Raw genomic sequence first — 20545 nt, forward strand, 5'->3', positions numbered from 1 at the left:
CTCACCCGGAATGTGATTCGCCGCAGAAAATTCTCCCCAACAGGAAATGCCCCCTGCTTTCCAGCGTAAAATTCCCCCATGTTTTTGTAACGATCATGTTTTTGAATTAAAAAAAAAATCATAGTTATGTACTATAGCAACCCCAATCACGAAGGGAAGTTAAGTAAATCCTAGTGAATATACCTGAAGATTATGAAAACATAACACTCCAGTTACAAAATTACAGAAACTACAACAATGAATTGTTGAAAGATCGTCACCCAGAACGCTTTAAATTAAATGCCTAACTAACCAAAATACAAACTATATATTCAATATTTATTTTAATAGACCTGTATAGTAGTTTATCTCATTGTGCCTAAGTTAATTGTCTCCGAATGCAGAGAGACAAACCGTTTTTCCGCTGAGACATCAGAACAAACTTCTTGAGTGTGGTCGCTATAATACATAAGTCCCGAAAAATTTCCCTTAGAAAGTTCCCCCTGTGGACCATTCTTCTCTTGGAAAAAATCTTATATGAATTAAGAGGGCCTTGGAGCAGGGGGGCAAGAAACATGTTATGCCTAAAATCTTATTAAAAGAGTGTACTCAACAACCTTTAAACTTTCTTGGCGGTCAGATTAACAGTCTAGATGTATAGAGGAGACACAATTGATTTTATGTATATATGTATTTCTGTATGTATATATTTGATTTTACATAATCTCAGAAACTGGAAATAAATATAAAAAGAGGTTATTTAGGTGCCGTTCATTGATACATTTTATACTACGAGGATCGAACAATTTTAAATGCATTATTTCGAAACCAGCAAGACTTGTTATTGTCTCTATATCCTAGACTGGAAGATCGTCTACAATGTTTTCTGGCTTCCCCTGATGTAAAAGAAGCCGCTTCTCTCTTGATAACGGGTAAAATCATTTTCAGAGCCATATCCTGATTTAACGACAATTTTATGATTTTACGAAAAAAAAATATTACGAAATATTGAGTTGTATTAAAAGCCAATCAAACTTGTTTTGTTTTTCACAGGATGAACTCCGTGCTGCTTTGCTTCGTCGCCAAACAAAGATCAATTCAGTAACGGGTGAGAGTGAAGAAGATTTGGGTTTTCCAAGGTCTCCTGCAAGTGTATCTCCTCCTAGCCGGGATCCTTTGGGATTTTCTCGTTCGGTATGAATGAATTATATTTCTGTTTGTTTTTTGCTATTTTTCGATAAATTTGCTAAGAGCATATTCAATGTTCAGTTGATATGGAATTTTTGTGTATCGGCTAGAAAGGCTAATTTGTTGAAAATGCTTTGTGGGATCCCCGGAAAGCTGTAAAACCGCATCTGGAACAATTTCAAATTGGTTTAACTTGGCAGATTGCTTTCTGGTGGCTTTCATTTTGATACTTATTTTATTTAAGTGTCAAATTAACGCTTTTTTTTCAAAATCAACACTGGCCCTTTGCCAGCTGAGTTTGAATACGAATTAATGCTCATAGCAGAAATTGGTTTATATTCGGGAAGTTGTTACATCTTAACTCTTTATTATTGACAAAGTCAATTCAAGTTGGATTTAAATGGCCAATTGCCTTCTGCTGCTTTTTATTATTGATACTTCCTTTGCTCAACTGTCAAATTCGGCTTAGTTAACGCTTTTTTTTAACGAACGCTGACCCTTTGCCGGTAGAGCTCACATACACATTTATTTTTCTTGTTGCTACCAACAAAACAAACTTGCTTCAGATTCCGTTTGTTATTTTTTTTTGTTTTCTTGATAAAGATATAAAGCAAGAAAAGTATATATTCAGTCCCAAGTGGTATTTGTGGGGGATTCTTGCACTGGTTTAGTTGGGGATTCTGGCTGGTTTAGCCAACTAGCTGAGAGCATAGGTTTTGAGATACACAGAAATCTGTGAAACTGATTTTGAACCGCTTTTGAATCAGAATCGACTTTGTGAATCTGATGAAACAGAAATGTATTTGTATAAAGATCCGTGTTGATAGCAGAAAGTGGTTCACAGCCTGGAAGTTGTAACCTTTTCACTCTTCTATTTACAAAGCCAATTCAGATTAGTTTTAAATGGCCAATGGCTTTCCATTTTTTACAAAATGGAAAGTAAAATCGAGCTTGGCATTACTTTAAGTTTTACCTTTCAAATATAACTGAGAAGCTGACTGGTTTACACGAAAAGCTTTCGGAAACAGCGCATCGGCGTCTCTCACCTCACCGTGGTTTGATTTTTTTAATTTTATTTATTTATTTTTATTCTTGTCTAATTGTTATTGGTGATATATTGTTTTTTATGTAATGTTGTTGTTGATTTTCGTTTTTGAATTTTTTTTTTTACTCCACTATTTATCTTGTGATGTCAGTGGGTTATAAATAAATATTATTATTGTTTACGTAAGTGTCAAGTTTGGTTGAGTTAACGCTATTTTTACACTTGCCTAATTTTACAATCACGTAGAATTTGACCACAAAAATCATGCCTAACAAAACTAGGAAAGCTGAACAGCTAGAAAGCTTTTCTCCACAAAGTAGTAATAATTTAATTTGCAGCCAAATTTGAAATCCCGTCTTAAAAGAGCGGCCTTCAATACAACCTTGATTCTTGTTTTGATGGTTGGATTGCCAATGACAATGCAAAATTTATCGCTCCAGTTTTCCCTCCTGTAATCAAGCATTGCAAATGAAAATTATATTTGGCAAACTATATATCTCAGGATAAATATCTTAGCTGTTTACCGTTTACGATTTTTCTAAAAAATTCTTGAAATGAACTAAGTGTTCTATTATCACTTTTGCGACAATTTTCTTAGCAAGTTGTAAAGAATTTTTTCAAGAATTAAAGTTGTAAAGTTTTTTACTGTTGCAAAGTTGTCCTGGTTGTAAAGTAAGTACTGATAAAAAACAGTTTTATTAAAATATTCATATTGCTTATAATCAGTGGCATAATTTTTTTTGTTGGTGGGGGGCAAAATTTAGAGCCCATTTCATCAAACCAAGTGAAAATGACAATAAAAACTGAAAAGTTAGCCATTTGGTATCATGTGCTGCATAGTGCTGTTTAGTGCTATAAAAGCACTACGAAGGTACTCTATTGTGCTATGAAGTTAAATATATATTAAAGAAACCTGATCCGTTTCTGCTGATGCTTGAATTATGCAGGCTTATCTTAATTTTGACTAGATTTTTGAAAAAAAACTAAATTTTAGATGAAGGAGGCAAGCTGCGGTCTGAGGGGGGGGGGGTAAACCGTGTTTTGGGAGGGGTAGTTGTCCCCCTGTACCATAGCAAATCACGCCCTTGCTTATAATTACCTATAAACAAATTTATTAAATAATTACCTAAAAACAGATTTATTAAAAAATAATGCCTATCAAATATTATTTTTAAGCCAGTAATTTGGTTGTTGCGTTTTTTTTAATATTTTTGTTCATACTTCAAGCAAATAAATCGGGGGATTATATCCCATTTTTATCTAATATCTCTCCACTCGAGATAGTTGCTGAGCTTGCACAAACCTGTTCCATTTGAAAAAAAAAACTTCTCACCAATTTTCCTGAGAAGAACACATTGAAAATGGCTCTTAAAGGGCCACGACTGTACATATGGCAATAGTGATTGATCGTGATATATTTTACCATATGCGTCATGCTAATTAATTTTTTTCTGAATTCTGCGTACAGGGTTGCCAGATTTTCGGCCCATGAATGTGTCCCCAGAGCATCCAAAAATGGGTCATTTTTAACTAAAATGAGTCTAAAAATGTCAAAAACTAGGGAGTTTTTTATTATTGTTTTCGGCTGCACACACTGAAAAACAACTAATCAAGTCAGAAAAGTGAAAATCTGTAGAGGATCATAATCGAACCATAGAACTGGACAGAGGCAAGAACAATCCGAGAAACATGAGAAACCAGAAAGAAAAAAAACTAGAAAATTAGCATCTTGATAACTCCCGTTAGTTCTCTTTTTTAAAATCTACTCTGATATCTGCAATTCAGATTATCTGCTATGGTCCGTTTTTTGGGGTAGTTTCATGGATGATGTCTCATGGGTTCAAAAATAGAGAAAGAGTACCTATATTTATTTTTTATGCCCTCTTCCAAAATTTTTTATGATTTGTATGATTTCCTCATAATCCCTGTAATTTTTGCATAGTCCAACCGTTTCAAATGTTTTTTCGAATTTGGAACCCTCCTTAGAAATAAACTTCAGCATTAATACCGGCTTTATTTAATCTTGTTAAAGAATTCGTAGAATTCTCATTGGGGATCTCAAACTGGAAAACAACTTGGATTCAGTCCTTGAAGACTTCAATATTTTCTTTTATTTTTTTTTAATAACCTGCAATTTACACTCAAACTTGAAGAATATAATTAGTTTCCTTTTTGTTCTTATAAAAAAATAATAAGAATAAAAAAGTGAAAATCAGTTGATTGTCACAATTTGTACGAAACCTACACTTAATGATACATATTTAAGTTTTAAAATTTCCACTCATGTCATGCAACATCAAGAAAGAAAGGATTAGTTATTTCTTGGGTTGTTAGGCTTCGTAGGATTTGTTCCGCAAATTACATTGATTAGGAACTCTTGTTCCTAATCAGTATTGACCGATTAAGTGTATTTAGTCACTTTGAATTGAATTCCTTTAATCAACGCGTTGTTCAAAAGCTGGTTTTTACGAAAACTTTCACGAATAAGCTTCTCCCCTATGGGTAACTTGGTAAAGAATGAACCATAGCTAATAGTAACCGAAAAGTTAAAAACGTATTTTTTCGGTGGGAGGGAAGAAGGGGGTAGCTCTAATCTTTTTCCATTTAGATTAAAATAACCAATAGAAAACGGGTTTCGGTTAAGTACCACCAACAGTGGTATTCATGTTTTTTGTTATTAATTAAATTAAGAATTGAAGGCAAACTACAAGGAAAAATGTATGATACTTCAAATGCCTTCCAATTTCTGCCGCACTTTGTTCCGATAGATCCCTTAGATTTTTGGTTATAAATCTGAGGAAAATGTTGCAATAAAATTTCCACAAGCAAAACATATTAAGGCAGAGCAGTGACACCAATTCATGAAAATGTTGGTGGGCGGTATAATATAGTTCTTAAAATCTTGAGGGAGGTAATTAATTTTTGTCTTTTTTCCAAGCGAAATACCAAAAAAGGATATTTTTCAATGAAAATACAAAAAAAGTGTATATGAAATTTGGGGAGAGAAGGAAACAATGTAGGAGGATCATTTAACCTCCTCCTCCATTTGGTGGAACCTGGGACAGTCGGTATTATAGCAACCTGGGTAAACTGGTCATTCCGGCTTATTCATTCTAAAAAACCCTATATAAAAACAAATGTAATTAAAATAAGTATTAGTGGCAATGAGCAATATTAACCGTTTAATTACGTATTCATTTGGGAGTAAAGATTAGAACTGCTAAAGTTGAGTGATCGCTTTTCCGCCTCTGCCAAGGCTAAGAGTAATGGGCTTATTTGTCCGCATTATCGCAGGATAAGTATACTCGACTAGATGGCAGTGCTTTTTTTTTTTTTTTTTTTTTTTTTTTTTTTTTTTTTTTTTGTTGCTAAAAAGTAGCTTTGGCGCATATGGACTAGTGATGAATTCTTAAGATTTTACTGTTTTTAATTCAACGCATCTTTTATTTAAAAATGTATTCAATAGACATTAGAATATGCATTTAATTAAACGCCCAGTAGGGAGTTTTGTGTGAGTTTTTCAGCTTTCATATTTTTCAACGCTCTTTACTTCCATTAGAAATAGCTGTTTTGTTTCATGTGATATTCTTGAAGGTCTTTAAAAATGCTTGTTAGTTTTTTTTTTCCTCCGCTGACTAATATGCTTAAGTCAAGCGGGTCGTATCGCCTGAGCTGAGGCCGGGGGGTTTTCATAACTGACAGTGTCATTTGTTTTTCAAACAATCACCAAAGTCACCTGGTCACCTGGTCACCACTACCCTGTAATGCCAGCATGCCGCTTGGAGTCAACAGTTTCTCATTAAAATTCAATGGACCTTATGTTTAGGGGCTCTATCTTAGAAAATTACGACAAAAATTCAAATTTTAGCGTAAAGAGCAAGGGTGAGGGAAGGGGTAGTCCCCTCATACGTCGAATAGTTTCTATTTGCTTTTACTCTCTGTTAAAGAAAAACTTCTTTAGTTTCTGACCATTTTTCAAATCATACTAGAAATCCTCTTCCCTCACCCCTGTGCAAAATTTCTTTAAGAGAATTTCTCTTAATGAATATTAATGCTTGGTGTCGTGTGTTTAAAACTAAATTAATCGACAAGTTCCCTTGTTTAGATTAATGAAAATATTGCATGAAAAAATTGTGTTATCTTATTAAGACAACTATTTATGCAGCTAAAAAAATACCGAATATTATAATTGTTCCCAAAATGAATACTTGGTATGGAGATTCCTCTGAAATGCAACTTCTGAGAAAAAAAGTTGGAGCTTATAAAGCAAATTTTGTAACATGAGCGCACCAGTTAATTAAATCAAGCATCAGCAACATTGAAGGCAGTAGCAACAATTCACGAGAGTAGAGAAAGGGACAGATTGTATTTCTAAAACCTAGGATGCAAAGCTTGTTTTTCATTTCTTTTTTCTTTCTTTTTTGAAATCACAAATAAAGATATATTTCATTGAAAATTTTAAATAAAAAAAAACTTAAATAAAGAGGATCTGATGAAGGAGGTAGCTCTTCTCCTCAATAGACACTCCAGTTCTTAAATTTTGTTGAAAAATACTTCATTATCACATTTATAGGGAAGCCAATCTGATCTTTATGGCCAGTTTGGTGTGTATAAATTTTGACATACTCGTTCTTTGAAACCAACTTATTTTTGACTCATTTTTTATAGAATAACTTTTTTATAGAATTTTTTTTAGATTGATTCATTTTTTAGAAATATATTTTGTAAAAGAATTGTATCGACCAACATTCTATTAAAATTCTATAATTATTAAAAAGATTAACGATAAAAGGATTTTTCTGCCGCCAAAAAAAACAACGAAAAATTGTTAGCTAACAATTATACCAACACCAGTGTTTCCGTCGTCCAACTAAAAACTGTTAGCTAACATTGTCAGAGAATATCTTTAACAAAGGCAATACTTGTTGGAGCATTTAAAGCGAAATGTTTCTGTTAGCTAACAATTCTGTTTCCACCGTCCAAACAAATACCTGTTAGCTAACATTGCTATCAAACAATCGGACGGCCGAAAAATCCCTTAAATGTAGTGATCAAATGACGTGCAAGTGATTTGCGTCTAAAACCTTGGGTTGAGGTTTTAAAGATTTGAAAACTCATTTCCTAAATTTAGGGAAAACCCTTGATACGGTAGAAAGATTATGCTGAAATAAAAAGAATTGCATTTTGGCAATCTAGAGCCAACATATAAAAACTTGAAAACCCAAAATTAAGGTAAAGTATTTTTGTTACAATTTTGACAGTTCCTCTTACAATCCTCTACATGTCATCTATACAATCTCCTTAGCCCTAGGAACCAGAAATGGGCAGAGATAGTAGCCTCCCAACACCTTTCCAGGATATGTTTTAGATCATGGATTAGTCCCTGGAAGTTTTGTTTCCTTAACTGAGCTACTTTCCAAGATAGCAAGAAGCCCCTCAACTAGAACTTCACCTAAAATATTTTTATTTTGAAATATTTTTCAAATTTCAAAATATGAATGTAAGTGAGTACCCAATAGACAGTCTAGTGTAATTTTTTCATCTTTTTTTTTTACATTCAGCTAATGGCTCTCTCCGCCCAAAAAGTAGAGACGACATTTTCGTATGCAAAAATAAATATACATAGAAAATATATATTTTTTTCAATAAATATAGTTTCGAATAGTTCGACTTCACGTCTGGAAGCTTTTATCAACGAAAAAAGAACTAATTAAACAGAGCATCTAAAGAAAAAAAATACAGCGAGAATAATAATAATCCGCTAAATATTTGGTAATTTCGTATCTAAGGCTCCCACCAGACTCAATGAGGCTCCAATCGTACTTAAATTCTTTAGCCCCTTAAAGTACATCAGTTCAGACTCGGGTTGAGGGGGGGGGTAATTTGTTCGTATTGTTTGCACTAAGAATTGCTAATGATCGTAAAAGTCCACAGATGGTAACACTAATTGGATTCCTCCCAACTTGGTTAGTCACCGACGAGTGCTCTTGCCAAGTCTACTCCTATGACATCTTTCCTTTGATGGCTACGACATCTGCCATAACATTTTCTAGCACATTTATTTCCTCTGTTCATACTCCAACTACGCCAAAACCTACACTGCCTGCTCTCGACACAACCGCTGTTTCCACGGTTGAATTTGACCGGGACAATTCCGACAAAGACTCCTCCTACCCCGCTCTACTATGTGTTTTTCCTAGTAACTATACTTAGAAACTATACCTAGTAACATAGTAACATATAGCATACCTAGTAACTATACCCAGTACCTAGTAACATTAACTCTATTGCTATTTTTGTGAGAGAGAGAAGCTTTCTTAAATTGACAACAACAAAATCAATTAACAAACAAGTTGAACGTATATGGAGTGTGTGAAGCTGAAATACAATACGAAGATAGGCCTGGACAGAAACACAAATTGTCTGTGGTCGACACTCAGAAAGTGCCAATAATTAGTAGGGAAACCTATGTTGATCTTGGTCTTGTCAAATTCATATTTGATGTGCTAACAATGCAACCTTGCCCTGATCGAATCAAGATCATGATAGACCTATATGCTGATGTCTTTGAAGGTATTGGCCAACTTTCTGGCGTGTGTAAGCTGAAGCTGAAGGAAGGAGCAGTTCCTACAATTCAACCCCCAAAACGCGTACCATTTGCGTCGGAGAAGAGATTAAAGGCTGAGCTTGATCGCCTGGAACAGATGAAAATCATTGAGAAAGTTACAAAGCCTACTGACTGGGTTAATTCTGCTGTAATAATGGAGAAAGCAAATGGGAACCTAAGGATATGTCTGGACCCCGTGGACTTGAACAAGAACCTAAAAAGACCACATTATCCGATCCCAACGTTCGAGAGCATCGCCCAGAGGTGTGCTGGAGCTAAGATTTTCTCCAAACTTGATGCCACTAATGGCTTCTCGTCAATGATGCTTGATGATGAAACATCTGACTTGACAACTTTTAACACCATCTACGGTCGTTACATATCCAAAAGGTACCCCTTTGTTCTCAACTCAGCGCAAGACTATTTCCAGAGAAAAATGGAAGAGACTTTTGAAAACCTCAATCTGGGCCTAATAGTTGATGACATAGTCATCTGTGGTGCTGATGACAGTGAACACGATGAAAGACTCAAAGCAGCACTGGAATGTGCGCGTGACAAAAATGTGAAGTTCAACCGAGAGAAATGTGTGTTTGGTGCAGAGAGTATCCCATACTTTGGGCATCTTCTGACCTCAGAAGGAATAAAGTCCGACCCCGAAAAAACTCGGGCTATTACGGAAATGCCACCGCCTGAAAACAGCGAGCAGCTTCAAAAACTTCTAGGCTGAAATACGTGTCGAGGTACATACCAAACTTGTCCTTATTAAACAAAGCCTAAGAGAGCTAGCACGGGCTGATGAGTACAAATGGAAACCAGCTCATGAAAAGGCACTGATAAAATCAGCCCTTTGCAGCAACTTAGCATACTTTGACCCAAAGTGCAAAAACATAGAGATAAAAGTAGATGCATCAAAGCATGGTCTAGGCGCAATACTAACAGTTGACGATAATGTTGTTGCTTTTGGCTCAAGTTCAATGAATGAAACCGAGCAGCGGTATTCACAGATAGAGATGGAACTGCTCGCAGTTGTGTTTGGATGCAAGCATTTCCACCAGTATATATATGGCAGAATCGTAACAATAACAACAGACCACAAACCTCTAGAAAGCATCCTTGTAAAACCGATATCCAAGGTACCGCCACGGCTACAGCGCATGATGCTATCAGTACAGCCATATAGTTTGACATTTGTATACAGACCAGGTTCTGAAATACCTGTGGCTGACACTCTGTCAAGGTTGCACACACCTGACCTCGACAATGAAAACAAGAAACAAGTAGAAGTCTTTGTCCATACACTCTTCAAAGACTTACCAATATCTGACGGGAAAATGGAAAAAATCAGGAATGTAACCTGTACTAAATTAAGCAAATTAAGCCAGACTATTCTTGATTGATGGCCCCTATCTCGCCGACAGTGTGATTCCAGCTGTTTGACTTTCTGGAACCACAGAGACGAACTTGTAGTCAACCAAGGCATAATCTTGAAGGGTACAAGAGTTGTAGTTGAAGGGTACAAGAGTTATATGCTCAGAGATCCCAAAGCTGCCATGGGAACACATTGCCATTGACATCTTCGACTGGCAAAATCGCCAGTATCTTATCACTGTCGACTACTATACTCGATTCTTTGAGCTCGATAAGCTCGACTCATTGACATCATCAGCTATCATCGTGAAATTAAAGAGCCAATTTAGTCACCATGGAATACCAAAATTACTCACATCTGATAATGCTCCGAATTTTCTGTCATCAGAGTTTGATCAATTTGCCAAATTATGGGACTTTAGCCACAAAACGAGCAGTCCGAAATATCCACAAGCTAATAGACTTGTTGAAAAGACAGTCTAAAACTGCCAAAAAGCTCATGTCAAAGGCACTAGAGGACAAATCGGATCCATACTTAGCAATCCTTGAATATTGAAACACACCAATTGATGATGGTCACCACTCACCTGCAGAATTGCTGATGACTCACCAGCTTCGTTCCGTACTACCGGTGACTTTATCACAACTCGAACCAAAAATATTGCCTTACTCGTCGTTTGAATTCAAAAGACAAAAGAAACAAGGATTTCAGAAATCTTACCATGACCGAACAGCAAAATCATTGACTGCATTGAAGAAAGGGCAGCCAGTTTGGGTTAAACTTAGTGATAAAAAGAGGTGGGAAAGAGCATTGCTAATCAAAGTTTTTGGAGATGATCCCCGCTCATATCTGGTGAAGACTCAAAATGGCTTAACTTACCGGTGGAACCGACGACACATCAGGCCCCGAATGAGTCCGAATTATTATCCTCTAGGGACCGAAACAGATAATACTCTTCATCATTCACCAAGACCCATCTTCGACGGATCATCATTTGGAGCTGGAAACATCTCGCCATTCGGAACCCCACCTTCGCCACAAGCACTCTCGGATCCGTCATCTCCAGAGCAAGCATTCACGTCTCCTCCTTTCCTTAGATCTCTAGGGCCTATAGCCGTACCTCCACCGAGCAAAGAGGATGTCTCTATCCAGATGCTCAGAGATACCAGATATACCACTTGTTCTGGTCGGTTAGCCAAACCTGTCATTCCCTTGGATCTTTGAAGTAGTAGCTTATAAAGAAGAGGAGATGTAGAATACTCACCTTGCTTTGCTTGCATTAGTGTCATATTTATAGTGTGCCTTTATTGATTCTTCCTTGCGTGAGTGATTGCTCGCTTGCTTGTACATATTGCTTTTTCTTTTATAGGTGCTTGGGTTATAATAAACAAATACACTTCTGCACTACTAGAAGGTTAAATATCCTTTGGACAGTGACTCAATTAATTAATTAATTGACAAGATAGAAAATTATTAAAACTTATTAGCCGCCATCGCTACTATCTGTGAATAAAAAATTCTTCATTACAAAATTAACAGAAATCAAATTAAAAAACTGATTTTCCCCGCAAAAATAAAAATTTAGAAAAAAGAAAGATAAAGACACTGTTGAACATCCAGTTAAATATATTCTTTTGGTGTCACTATATTAGTAGCAATCAAATTAGTTTTACTAGTTTAATATTTTTCAACTCATTTACAACGTTTTCTTGCTTTTAAATCCATTATCATAAATGAATAGACCAAATAATCTACCAATTATAGAGCAATTAGAGCCCAAATAAGATAAAATGTACAAAGCAAAATATAGACCGTATAATTGGCTCAAAAAACTTTCAGTCGGTTCAATCTTTTCAATGTTAAATGAAGTTCAAGAGCCACTTTAGCCGTTTGAAAGTTGTGGGGACACCACGCTTATTTGGGATATACTCTGTTTCGTTTCAACACTCATTTCCATTTTTGTTTTAGGTTTTATTTCTTAATTTATAGTAATTTAATTTCGTTTAAATTTCTTTAATTTTTACTAATTTTATGTTTTTTATTGGCTCTTTACTTTTCTTGAATTTTTTTTTTATAAATTTATAAATGTAAAATATTGTCAAATATGTCTTCATTATCTGTCAAATAAAGCTGCTTTTAAAAAATCGCTGTCGGTATTGATGAATCCTCCATCTATTCGTCCTCTATCCGAAATCTATTAAATAAATTGCTTTTAGAAAATAGATGTCGACGTCGTTGAATATTACATGTAGTTGCCCTCGTGTGTGACACAGCGATCCGAAATATGAAAATAGGGTTCAAAGCGTTTATGAGTAATAATTTCTGTTCGTTTTAAGTTTTGATGTTGCTCCTTACTTTCATCTGAAAAAACTTTGTTGCTTTAATTTATTTGCTGGTCATTTTTAAATTATACCGGGGAATCCGGCTCTCACTCCATGTAAAATCTGGCGCTTCTGTATTATACGCCACTCACTCAAGTTTATGACTCATAAAACTCAAGAACAAACCGGTTTCTTCGTTAGTTTCTTCGTTGCTTTAGAAACGGATGTGGGCTATATATTTGCACATTAGAGGGGGGGGGGGGGTAAAGTATAGAGGGTCTGCATGCAAAATGTGTTAGGTACAACTATTCTGTATATTATGAAGTAAGAATAGTTGTTTGACTTCAAACTCTCCAAATGATTTATCCCCCCCCCGCCTTATGTGCAAATATATACCCAAAATTGTATATTTTTATCTATTTTGTTGCTTGTCTTTGTCTTGTCTCGGGCTAAGCTGAAAGAAACTAACGAAGAAACCAGTTTGTTCTCGACTTTTAAACAGCGTAAACTTGAGTGAGTGGGGTATAATGCACAAGTACCAAAATTTTTCCGGAAGATAAAAATCAACATAACTCAAATTAAATTATCAGATTTGGGAAACCTTATTTTCCTTTGGGGGAGGGGGTATCTTTCGTGGTGGGGGGTATTTTCTACGGGTAGGTTTTTTACTGGGAGAGGTGTTAGACCTCGGGGGGGGGGGAGTGCTAAATACTGGCCATCGTAAATAGATGCTAGGCAGATAAAGAAACAATGTATATACTTAAGTTTGTGGCTTAATTGAAAGCGGTTTGATAACTCTGGTTTCATGATCAAGCCACAGGAGCGGATCACACGCTTATTTATGGCAATATCTGTTTGTTCCAAGTTTTATTTCAATGCTCATTTCAATTCTGTTTTTATTTTAGGTTGTATTTCTTAATTTATAGTAATTTGATTTTGTTTAAATTTTTTATTTTGTCTATGTTAATTTTTGGTAATTCCAGGTTTTGGATTCACTATTTACTTTTCTTGAATTTTTTTTTAGTGAATTTATATAAGGTGAATGTTGACATCTATTTGGTAAAACGGTTACTTGAAAAATAGATGTCAATGTTGTTCTAAGAAGAACTTCATACAACTTTATGTGTTGGCCTGAGGCCAGAACAGTTACGCAAGCTCCTCCTTTATCTCAATCTATTTAAAGCTCTCCTTTTGTACCTTCTGAAAAAGCTAAAATTTCTCTTAAATCTTCCCTTACGACAACCTCCCACCCCACTCGTTGAGATGCTTTTCATTTGGCCGAAGATGGTTGGCCGGCAACGAAACGCTTATTTGTAGCAATCTCTGTTCCATCCAAATTTGAATCTCATCTTCATGTTTGGATCATATTTTCGGTATTTGATTTGTTTTTAAATTTGCCATCTTTTATATATTAATTTTTGCATGTTTGAGTTTAGAATTGGCTCTTTCCTCTTTTTTCTTATTTATTTTGTCAGTTCCATCTATCGACATCTATTAAACAAAATATTTTTATGAAAGATGTCGGTATTGTTTATTACTATATGTTAGTATATTCTTTGGGGGGGAGGAGAGAATGTTCCGAAATCTGAAACAGATGTAAGGCGATTAAGGTCATACGGTAACTTAAACTACTTAAAGAATCGCAGCATCTCGTCCATTATAAACTCTTTCCGTTTGTGCGGCTAAACTATTTAGATTGGCAGCCTAACCATAACTGGAAGAGCCTGAATAGGAGATCCGAATAGACATCCGAATAGATTTTTATCTTTAAAAATTCAGGATAGGGCAGTCCTTAAAAATGTCCTACCATACCTACTAGGAAAACGCCACATATCAACTCCAAGGAAATATAATTTGTGCAATTTGGCAAGTTGGGGAGCCACCATTCATGTTGTGCTATCCGCTTTGATAGAAAACCTTGCCGAAACAGGGGACGTGAAATTTCATTATCCTTTCACAACGGCGGATCCATGGGCCCTGGCCCCCCTCTCAAGATTTTTTCTGGCGCCCTCTTTCCCTGTTATTTTTTTTCACTCTTTTTTAGAATAAACTTCTCAATTTGGTCAATCATTGGCACCTTTGTGACATCAGGCCCCCCAAGATTTTTCTTTTTGGCGCACTTGTCACATTGCTCCCCTTCCCTCATGATTTTGCTCTAGATCCGCCCCTGTCCTTCCAATCACGTTTCATGGTCAAACCACAGATTCTCAATAGCTGTCGATGGTGGCCACTCCCCTGGGGGAATTTGGTAATGGGCCCTTTGAGACAGTCAGTCGATGCTGTGGCTCCAGAAATTACTTGAACGAATTAAATCCCCTTAAAGAATTTGGTATAGGTATGCCTATGGCCTTATTCATTGCAGTTTTGTGTACGAATATTGTTGAAAAAATACACCTGCATTTAGTATATCAAATTTAGAGTGTTTTTAAGAAGTTGTTTTATGTTTGAGTTTGAAGAGTGTGTTTCGTATTAAAAGTGTTTTAATGGCAAATGTGTTTGATAGAGAGAGTCGGCTTTGTAGAGTATGTTTTAGTACGTATTAAACGTTAGCGTATAAAGATTGTGTTTATTATGGAAAATATGCTAGCTCAAAGATATTGTTTAGTAGTGAAAGTGGAGCTTGGAAAAAGTGTTTAAGAAATTTCTATACACGTGGGTATGAAAAAAGTGTTTCATATGAAAAGTGTGCTAATATAACGAATGTGTGTAATAGAGGGAGGGGATTTTTGAAAGACATTAGCGTATAAAGATTGTGTTTAGTGTGGAGGGGTGCTAGTGAAGTTTGGAAAGACTGTTTAATAAGTTTTTAGATCTTTGGATACGAAGAGTGTATTTTGTATGGAAAGCGTGTTAAGAATGGAAAGCGTGCTATGACGAATGCTTTAAATAAAGAAACTGGACTTTGGAGAGTATGTTTGAATAGAATTTGTGTTGTTTTAATTACAGTACGTCCAATTTTGAGATAGCCACTTGGTTCAACATAGTTGCGATTTTGAATATGAAACGTTGAAATATGAAACAAAAAATTTTCCCCTTCGTCGCAGAAAAAATTAATAAAATATCGCACTAGCTTCTTCCTTTTTCTTCTTTTTATGGCACTTGGTATTAACCAAGTGACATATAGCAATCGCCAATTCTGTCGGTCTCTCTGTCGGTCTGTCGGTCCCGGTTTTGCTACTTTAGGCACTTCCAGATAAGCTAGGACGATGAAATTTGGCAGGCGTACCAGGGACGGGACCAGCTTAAATTAGAAATAGTCGTTTTCCCAATTTGACCATCTGGGGGGGGGGTGAGTGGGGGGGGCGGTTAATTCGGAAAAAATAGAAAAATTGAAGTATTTTTAACTTACGAACTGTTGATCAGATCTTAATGAAATTTGATGTTTGGAAGGATATCGTGTCTCAGAGCTGTTATTTTAAATCCCGACCGGATCTGGTGACATTGGGGGGGATATGGGAGGGGGGAACCTAAAATCTTGGAAAACACTTAGAGTGGAGGGATCGGGATGAAACCTGGTGGGAAAAATAAGCACAAGTCCTAGATATATGATTGACATAACCGGAACGGATCCGCTCTCTTTGGGGTGGTTGGGGGGGGGGGGGGGGTAATTCTGAAAAATTAAAAAATGAGGTATTTTTAACTTACGAACGAGTGATCGGATCTCAATGAAATTTGATATTTAGAAGGATATGGTGTCTTAGAGCTCTTATTTTAAATCCCGACCAGATCTGGTGACATTGGGGGGGAGTTGGGAGGGGGAAACCTAAAACTTGGAAAAAACTTAAAGTGGAGGGATCGGGATGAAACTTGGTGGGAATATTAAGCACAAGTCCTAGAAACATGATTGACATAACCGGAACGAATCCGCTCTCTTTGGGGTAGTTGGGGGGGGGAGGTTAATTCTGAAAAATTAGAAAAAATGAGGTATTTTTAACTTACGAATGAGTTATCGGATCTCAATGAAATTTGATATTTAGAAGGATATCGTGTCTCAGAGCTCTTATTTTAAACCCGACCGGATCTGGTGACATTGGGAGGGGGAGTTGGGAGGGGAAAACCTAAAACTTTGAAAACACTTAGAGTGGAGGGATCGGGATGAAACTTGGTGGGAAAAATAAGCACAAGTCCTAGATACATGATTGACATAACCGGAACGGATCCGCTCTCTTTGGGGTAGTTGGGGGAGGGGTTAATTCTGAAAAATTAGAAAAAAGAGGTATTTTTAACTTACGAACAGGTGATCAGATCTCAATGAAATTTGATATTTAGAAGGATATCGTGTCTCAAAGCTCTTATTTTAAATCCTGACCGGATCTGGTGACATTGGGGGAAGTTTGGGGTGGGGAACCTAAAATCATGGAAAACGCTTAGATTGGAGGGATCGGGATGAAACTTGGTGGGAAAAATAAGAGCAGAAGTCTTACATACGTGATTTACATAATTGGAACGGATCCGCTCTATTGGGGGGGGGGGCTAATTCTGAAAAATGAGAAAAAATTATGTATTTTTAACTTACGAAGGAGTGATCGGATCTTCATGAAACTTCATATTTAAAAGGACCTCGTAACTCAGATCTCTTATCTTAAATCTCAACGGGATCAAGTGTATTTGGGTGGGAGGGGGCAGTTGGGGGGACCGGAAATGTTAGAAAATACTTAAAGCGGTGAGATCAGGATAAAACTGGATGGGAAGAATAGAAACCTGTCTAAGATACGTGACTGACATAACCGGACCGGATCTGCTCTCTTTGGTGGAATTGGGGGGGGGGGTGTAATTTTGAAAATTGAGGTATTTGTAACTTACAAAAGGGTGACCAGATCTTAATGAAATTTGATATTTAGAAGGATCTTGTGCTTTAAAGTTCTAATTTTAAATTCCTACCAGATCCTGTGACATTGGGGGGAGTTGGATGGGGAAACCGGAATTTTTGGAAAATGTGAAAATTGGGGTATTTTTATCTCACGAATAGATGATCGGAACTTGATTTTTAGAAGGAAATTTGATTTTTAGAAGGAATTCATGTCTCAGAGCTCTTATTTCAAATCCCAACCAGATCTTTTGACATTGGGGGGAGTTGGAGGGGGAAATCTTGGAAAAACACTTGGATTAGAGGAATCGGGATGAAGCTTGGTTGATAGAATAAACAAATGTCCTTGATACGTGATTGACAGAATCGTACTGAATTCGCTCTTTTTGGGGGAGTTGGGGGGAGGGGTTCAGTGATTTGGTGAGTTTGGTGCTTCTGGACGTGCTAGGACGATTAAAATTGGTAGGCGTGTCAGGGAGCTGAACAATTTGACTTGATAAAGTCGTTTTCCGAGATTCGACCATCTGGGACTAAAGGGAGAGGAAAAATTAGAAAAAATTAGATATTTATAACTTACGAGTGGGCGATCGGATCTTACTGAATTTTGATATTTAGAAGGACATCGTGACTCGGAGCTCTTATTTTAAATCCTGACCGGCATTAAGCCTCTTATTTTCCTTTTTAAATCAATATATTGATTCATAGAATTTTGTTAGAGCTCATACCATATGATCTCTTGGCTCTTAGCTCTTCTCGCCTCGTCACAAGTGCCATATGAGCTCTTAGCTCTTGTTTTTTTTTAATGGCTGATGGTACCGCCCACTTTTTGCTTTTATTTGCTTGTTTTGTGTTTCGAATAAGATTAAAATCCCGTACAATTCTGGATAATATTCTTTCAAAAATCATAAATTGGTTCCCAGGGTTGCCACCTGAATTTTTTTCTTTTTAAATTGACAAATTTTGTACCCTTTTGATTATTTCCGTTACAGCCTCTTGGGATTTTAAATTGAATAAAATTTGTGTTAATTACATAAAAATTGAATAATTTGTTAATTGTTAATTGAATAAAAATTGTGTTAATTACAGTAAGTCCCATTTTGCTGTTGTGCCAGCAAAAGTTTGGGCTGAGAATTCCATTAAACAATCGCGTTGAATTAATCATTGAGGAATTTGTGTTTTCAATTCAAAATTTCACCTGAATTTCCAACAGATGGTGATATTTGCTATTACTGAAAAAATTTGAGGTTTCCCAACAAAAGTCATCTACAATTGAAGCTACGACTTTCATTAGAAGACAAGAAAGAAATAAAGGGTGTTTGTTGAGAGTTTTTAAAGAGATAAACTTAATAATTTTACTAGTTCTACTGTGAAAAAAAAACAAAAAAAAAAAAACATCAAATGAAAGGCAAAGTTACTGAATCTATAAAGATAGATGGCAGTAGAATTATAATTCGTGAACAGCACCGGAGGTCTGAATCTTGCAAATTATTGTATGACATCATTATTATTAAAAACTATTTAATTGTTTAAAATTAGTAATTACCTATGATTACCTATATAAAATTAATCATTATTTGAGGCTATTAATTATTCTTTGTTTATATATAAAATATACGACGTTTATATTATATATATACGACGTTTGTTTATATATAAAAAACCTCATGTCTTGAGGTTTTTTTTTTTTTTTTTTTTTTTTTTTTGCTATAAGGAATGAATAATTCTTCGATTGTTTTTACAGCGCGTGACAAGCCCATACCAAGTAGAGAGATGGGAGTCGGGTTTGTTTACCACCCTCTTCCTTCCGAAATAACAAAAATATACAAAGTTCATTATTTTGATTATTTAACTACTACAAATACCTAGTGTTCAGTTGACTCCCTTTTCCCATCCAAATCATAATTTGGGTCCTGATGCGATTAATAGTGTAGAATACTCAAAAGTTTAGTAAAAATTGTTTATTTTTTACCCTTTGATGTTTTGCCATTATTTATTTTTGAATTGTTTACTTTTCACTTTTTTGGAAAAACTGTTTATGTTTTATTCTATAAATTTCATGTATAATTTTCAAATTTATAAATTTCATACGTCCCTGAAATGGTTAATAAAGCAGAATACTCAAAATCCTTGTTAAAAATTGTTTATTTTTTAGCTTTTGATTTTCTGCCATTGTTAGTTTTTGAATTTATTTTTTTACCTTTTCCGAAAAATTGTTTATTTTATAAATTTCTTGTGTTATATTATATAAAATAAAAAGCTCTATTGAAGTATTACTCATTGAAGTAGAATTTACCTAATTTCAAAATTTATCAAGTTACTTATTTTATGGTTAGCAGGTCACCAAGCGAAAATTTAATATTAATTTAAATTATTAATAAAATTATATAATTAAATTAAGTTAAATTTAAACTTAAGCGGAAATAATGGAAGGTGGCGGTAAAGTAGGGGATAAATAATCGGGCAGTAGATTCATCCCTCGAATGTATTTTGGAGGGGTGATTGGGGTGGCTATCCTGCACAAAATACTTGAAATACTGCAACAATATCCATAAATTTGCCTTTTGACTTGCCATAATTTTCGATAATTTGCTTTTGCCAAAATTGGTCTTAAAATTCGAAAATTTTTACTTTTGGTTTCCTGAAATCAGGTTCTATTCAATACTGCACGGCTCACTCTCATCTTTTTTTGGATAATTACAAAACTTACAAAAAAAAAAAATTGCAAAAAAAACCCAAGACCCCAGTCTCAGTTCTACACCATTTCTCTTGCCCATCATTTTTTAGTTTTCTTGTTCATGTTCTAATTCCATACAGCAGATGGGGGTTCTGAGAGATTACTACCACTACTAATAACTCACCGCAACACCAAGCCGCCTGAGGCCAACGGAGCTACGCACTTTCTTCCCCCAACCCAATCTATTCAAGGCCTTCCTCTTTACACGCCTTCAGAAAGTTCCCATTTCCTTTAAATCTTTATTTATGACATCCCCCCTCCTTCGTTAGTTATTATTTATATGTGACATGGCACATGATATTGTCCTTAACTGTTTCAGGTTTTTTATGCAAGAATGTGAAGATTAAAATTCACCTTGTATCATTAAGGTTTTTCAGGCTCAAAATTTTTCTTTTGTGATGAGAAATAGGTGAGGGGAGTCTTATTTAACAGGGGATGAGAGGGAGTTTTATTGATCAGTTTTCCCACTTTTGTGTTCTAATCTCATTTTGAAGC

At 35.6% G+C, this 20545-nt stretch overlaps 1 protein-coding gene across 5 annotated transcripts in view; it reads left to right on the plus strand.

The window, feature by feature from the left end:
- The window catches only part of LOC136043906 (uncharacterized), a 305479-nt gene that overhangs the window by 178285 nt on the left and 106649 nt on the right, over positions 1–20545 (plus strand). For all 5 annotated transcript variants that reach the window (XM_065728944.1, XM_065728942.1, XM_065728943.1 and 2 more), the window contains one exon: positions 1033–1173. In XM_065728944.1, the coding sequence (XP_065585016.1) occupies positions 1033–1173 (141 nt within the window). The remainder of the gene's footprint in view (positions 1–1032; positions 1174–20545) is intronic.

This window comes from Artemia franciscana, chromosome 2 (assembly GCF_032884065.1).
Source record: "Artemia franciscana chromosome 2, ASM3288406v1, whole genome shotgun sequence".
In the NCBI taxonomy this organism is placed as follows: domain Eukaryota; kingdom Metazoa; phylum Arthropoda; class Branchiopoda; order Anostraca; family Artemiidae; genus Artemia; species Artemia franciscana.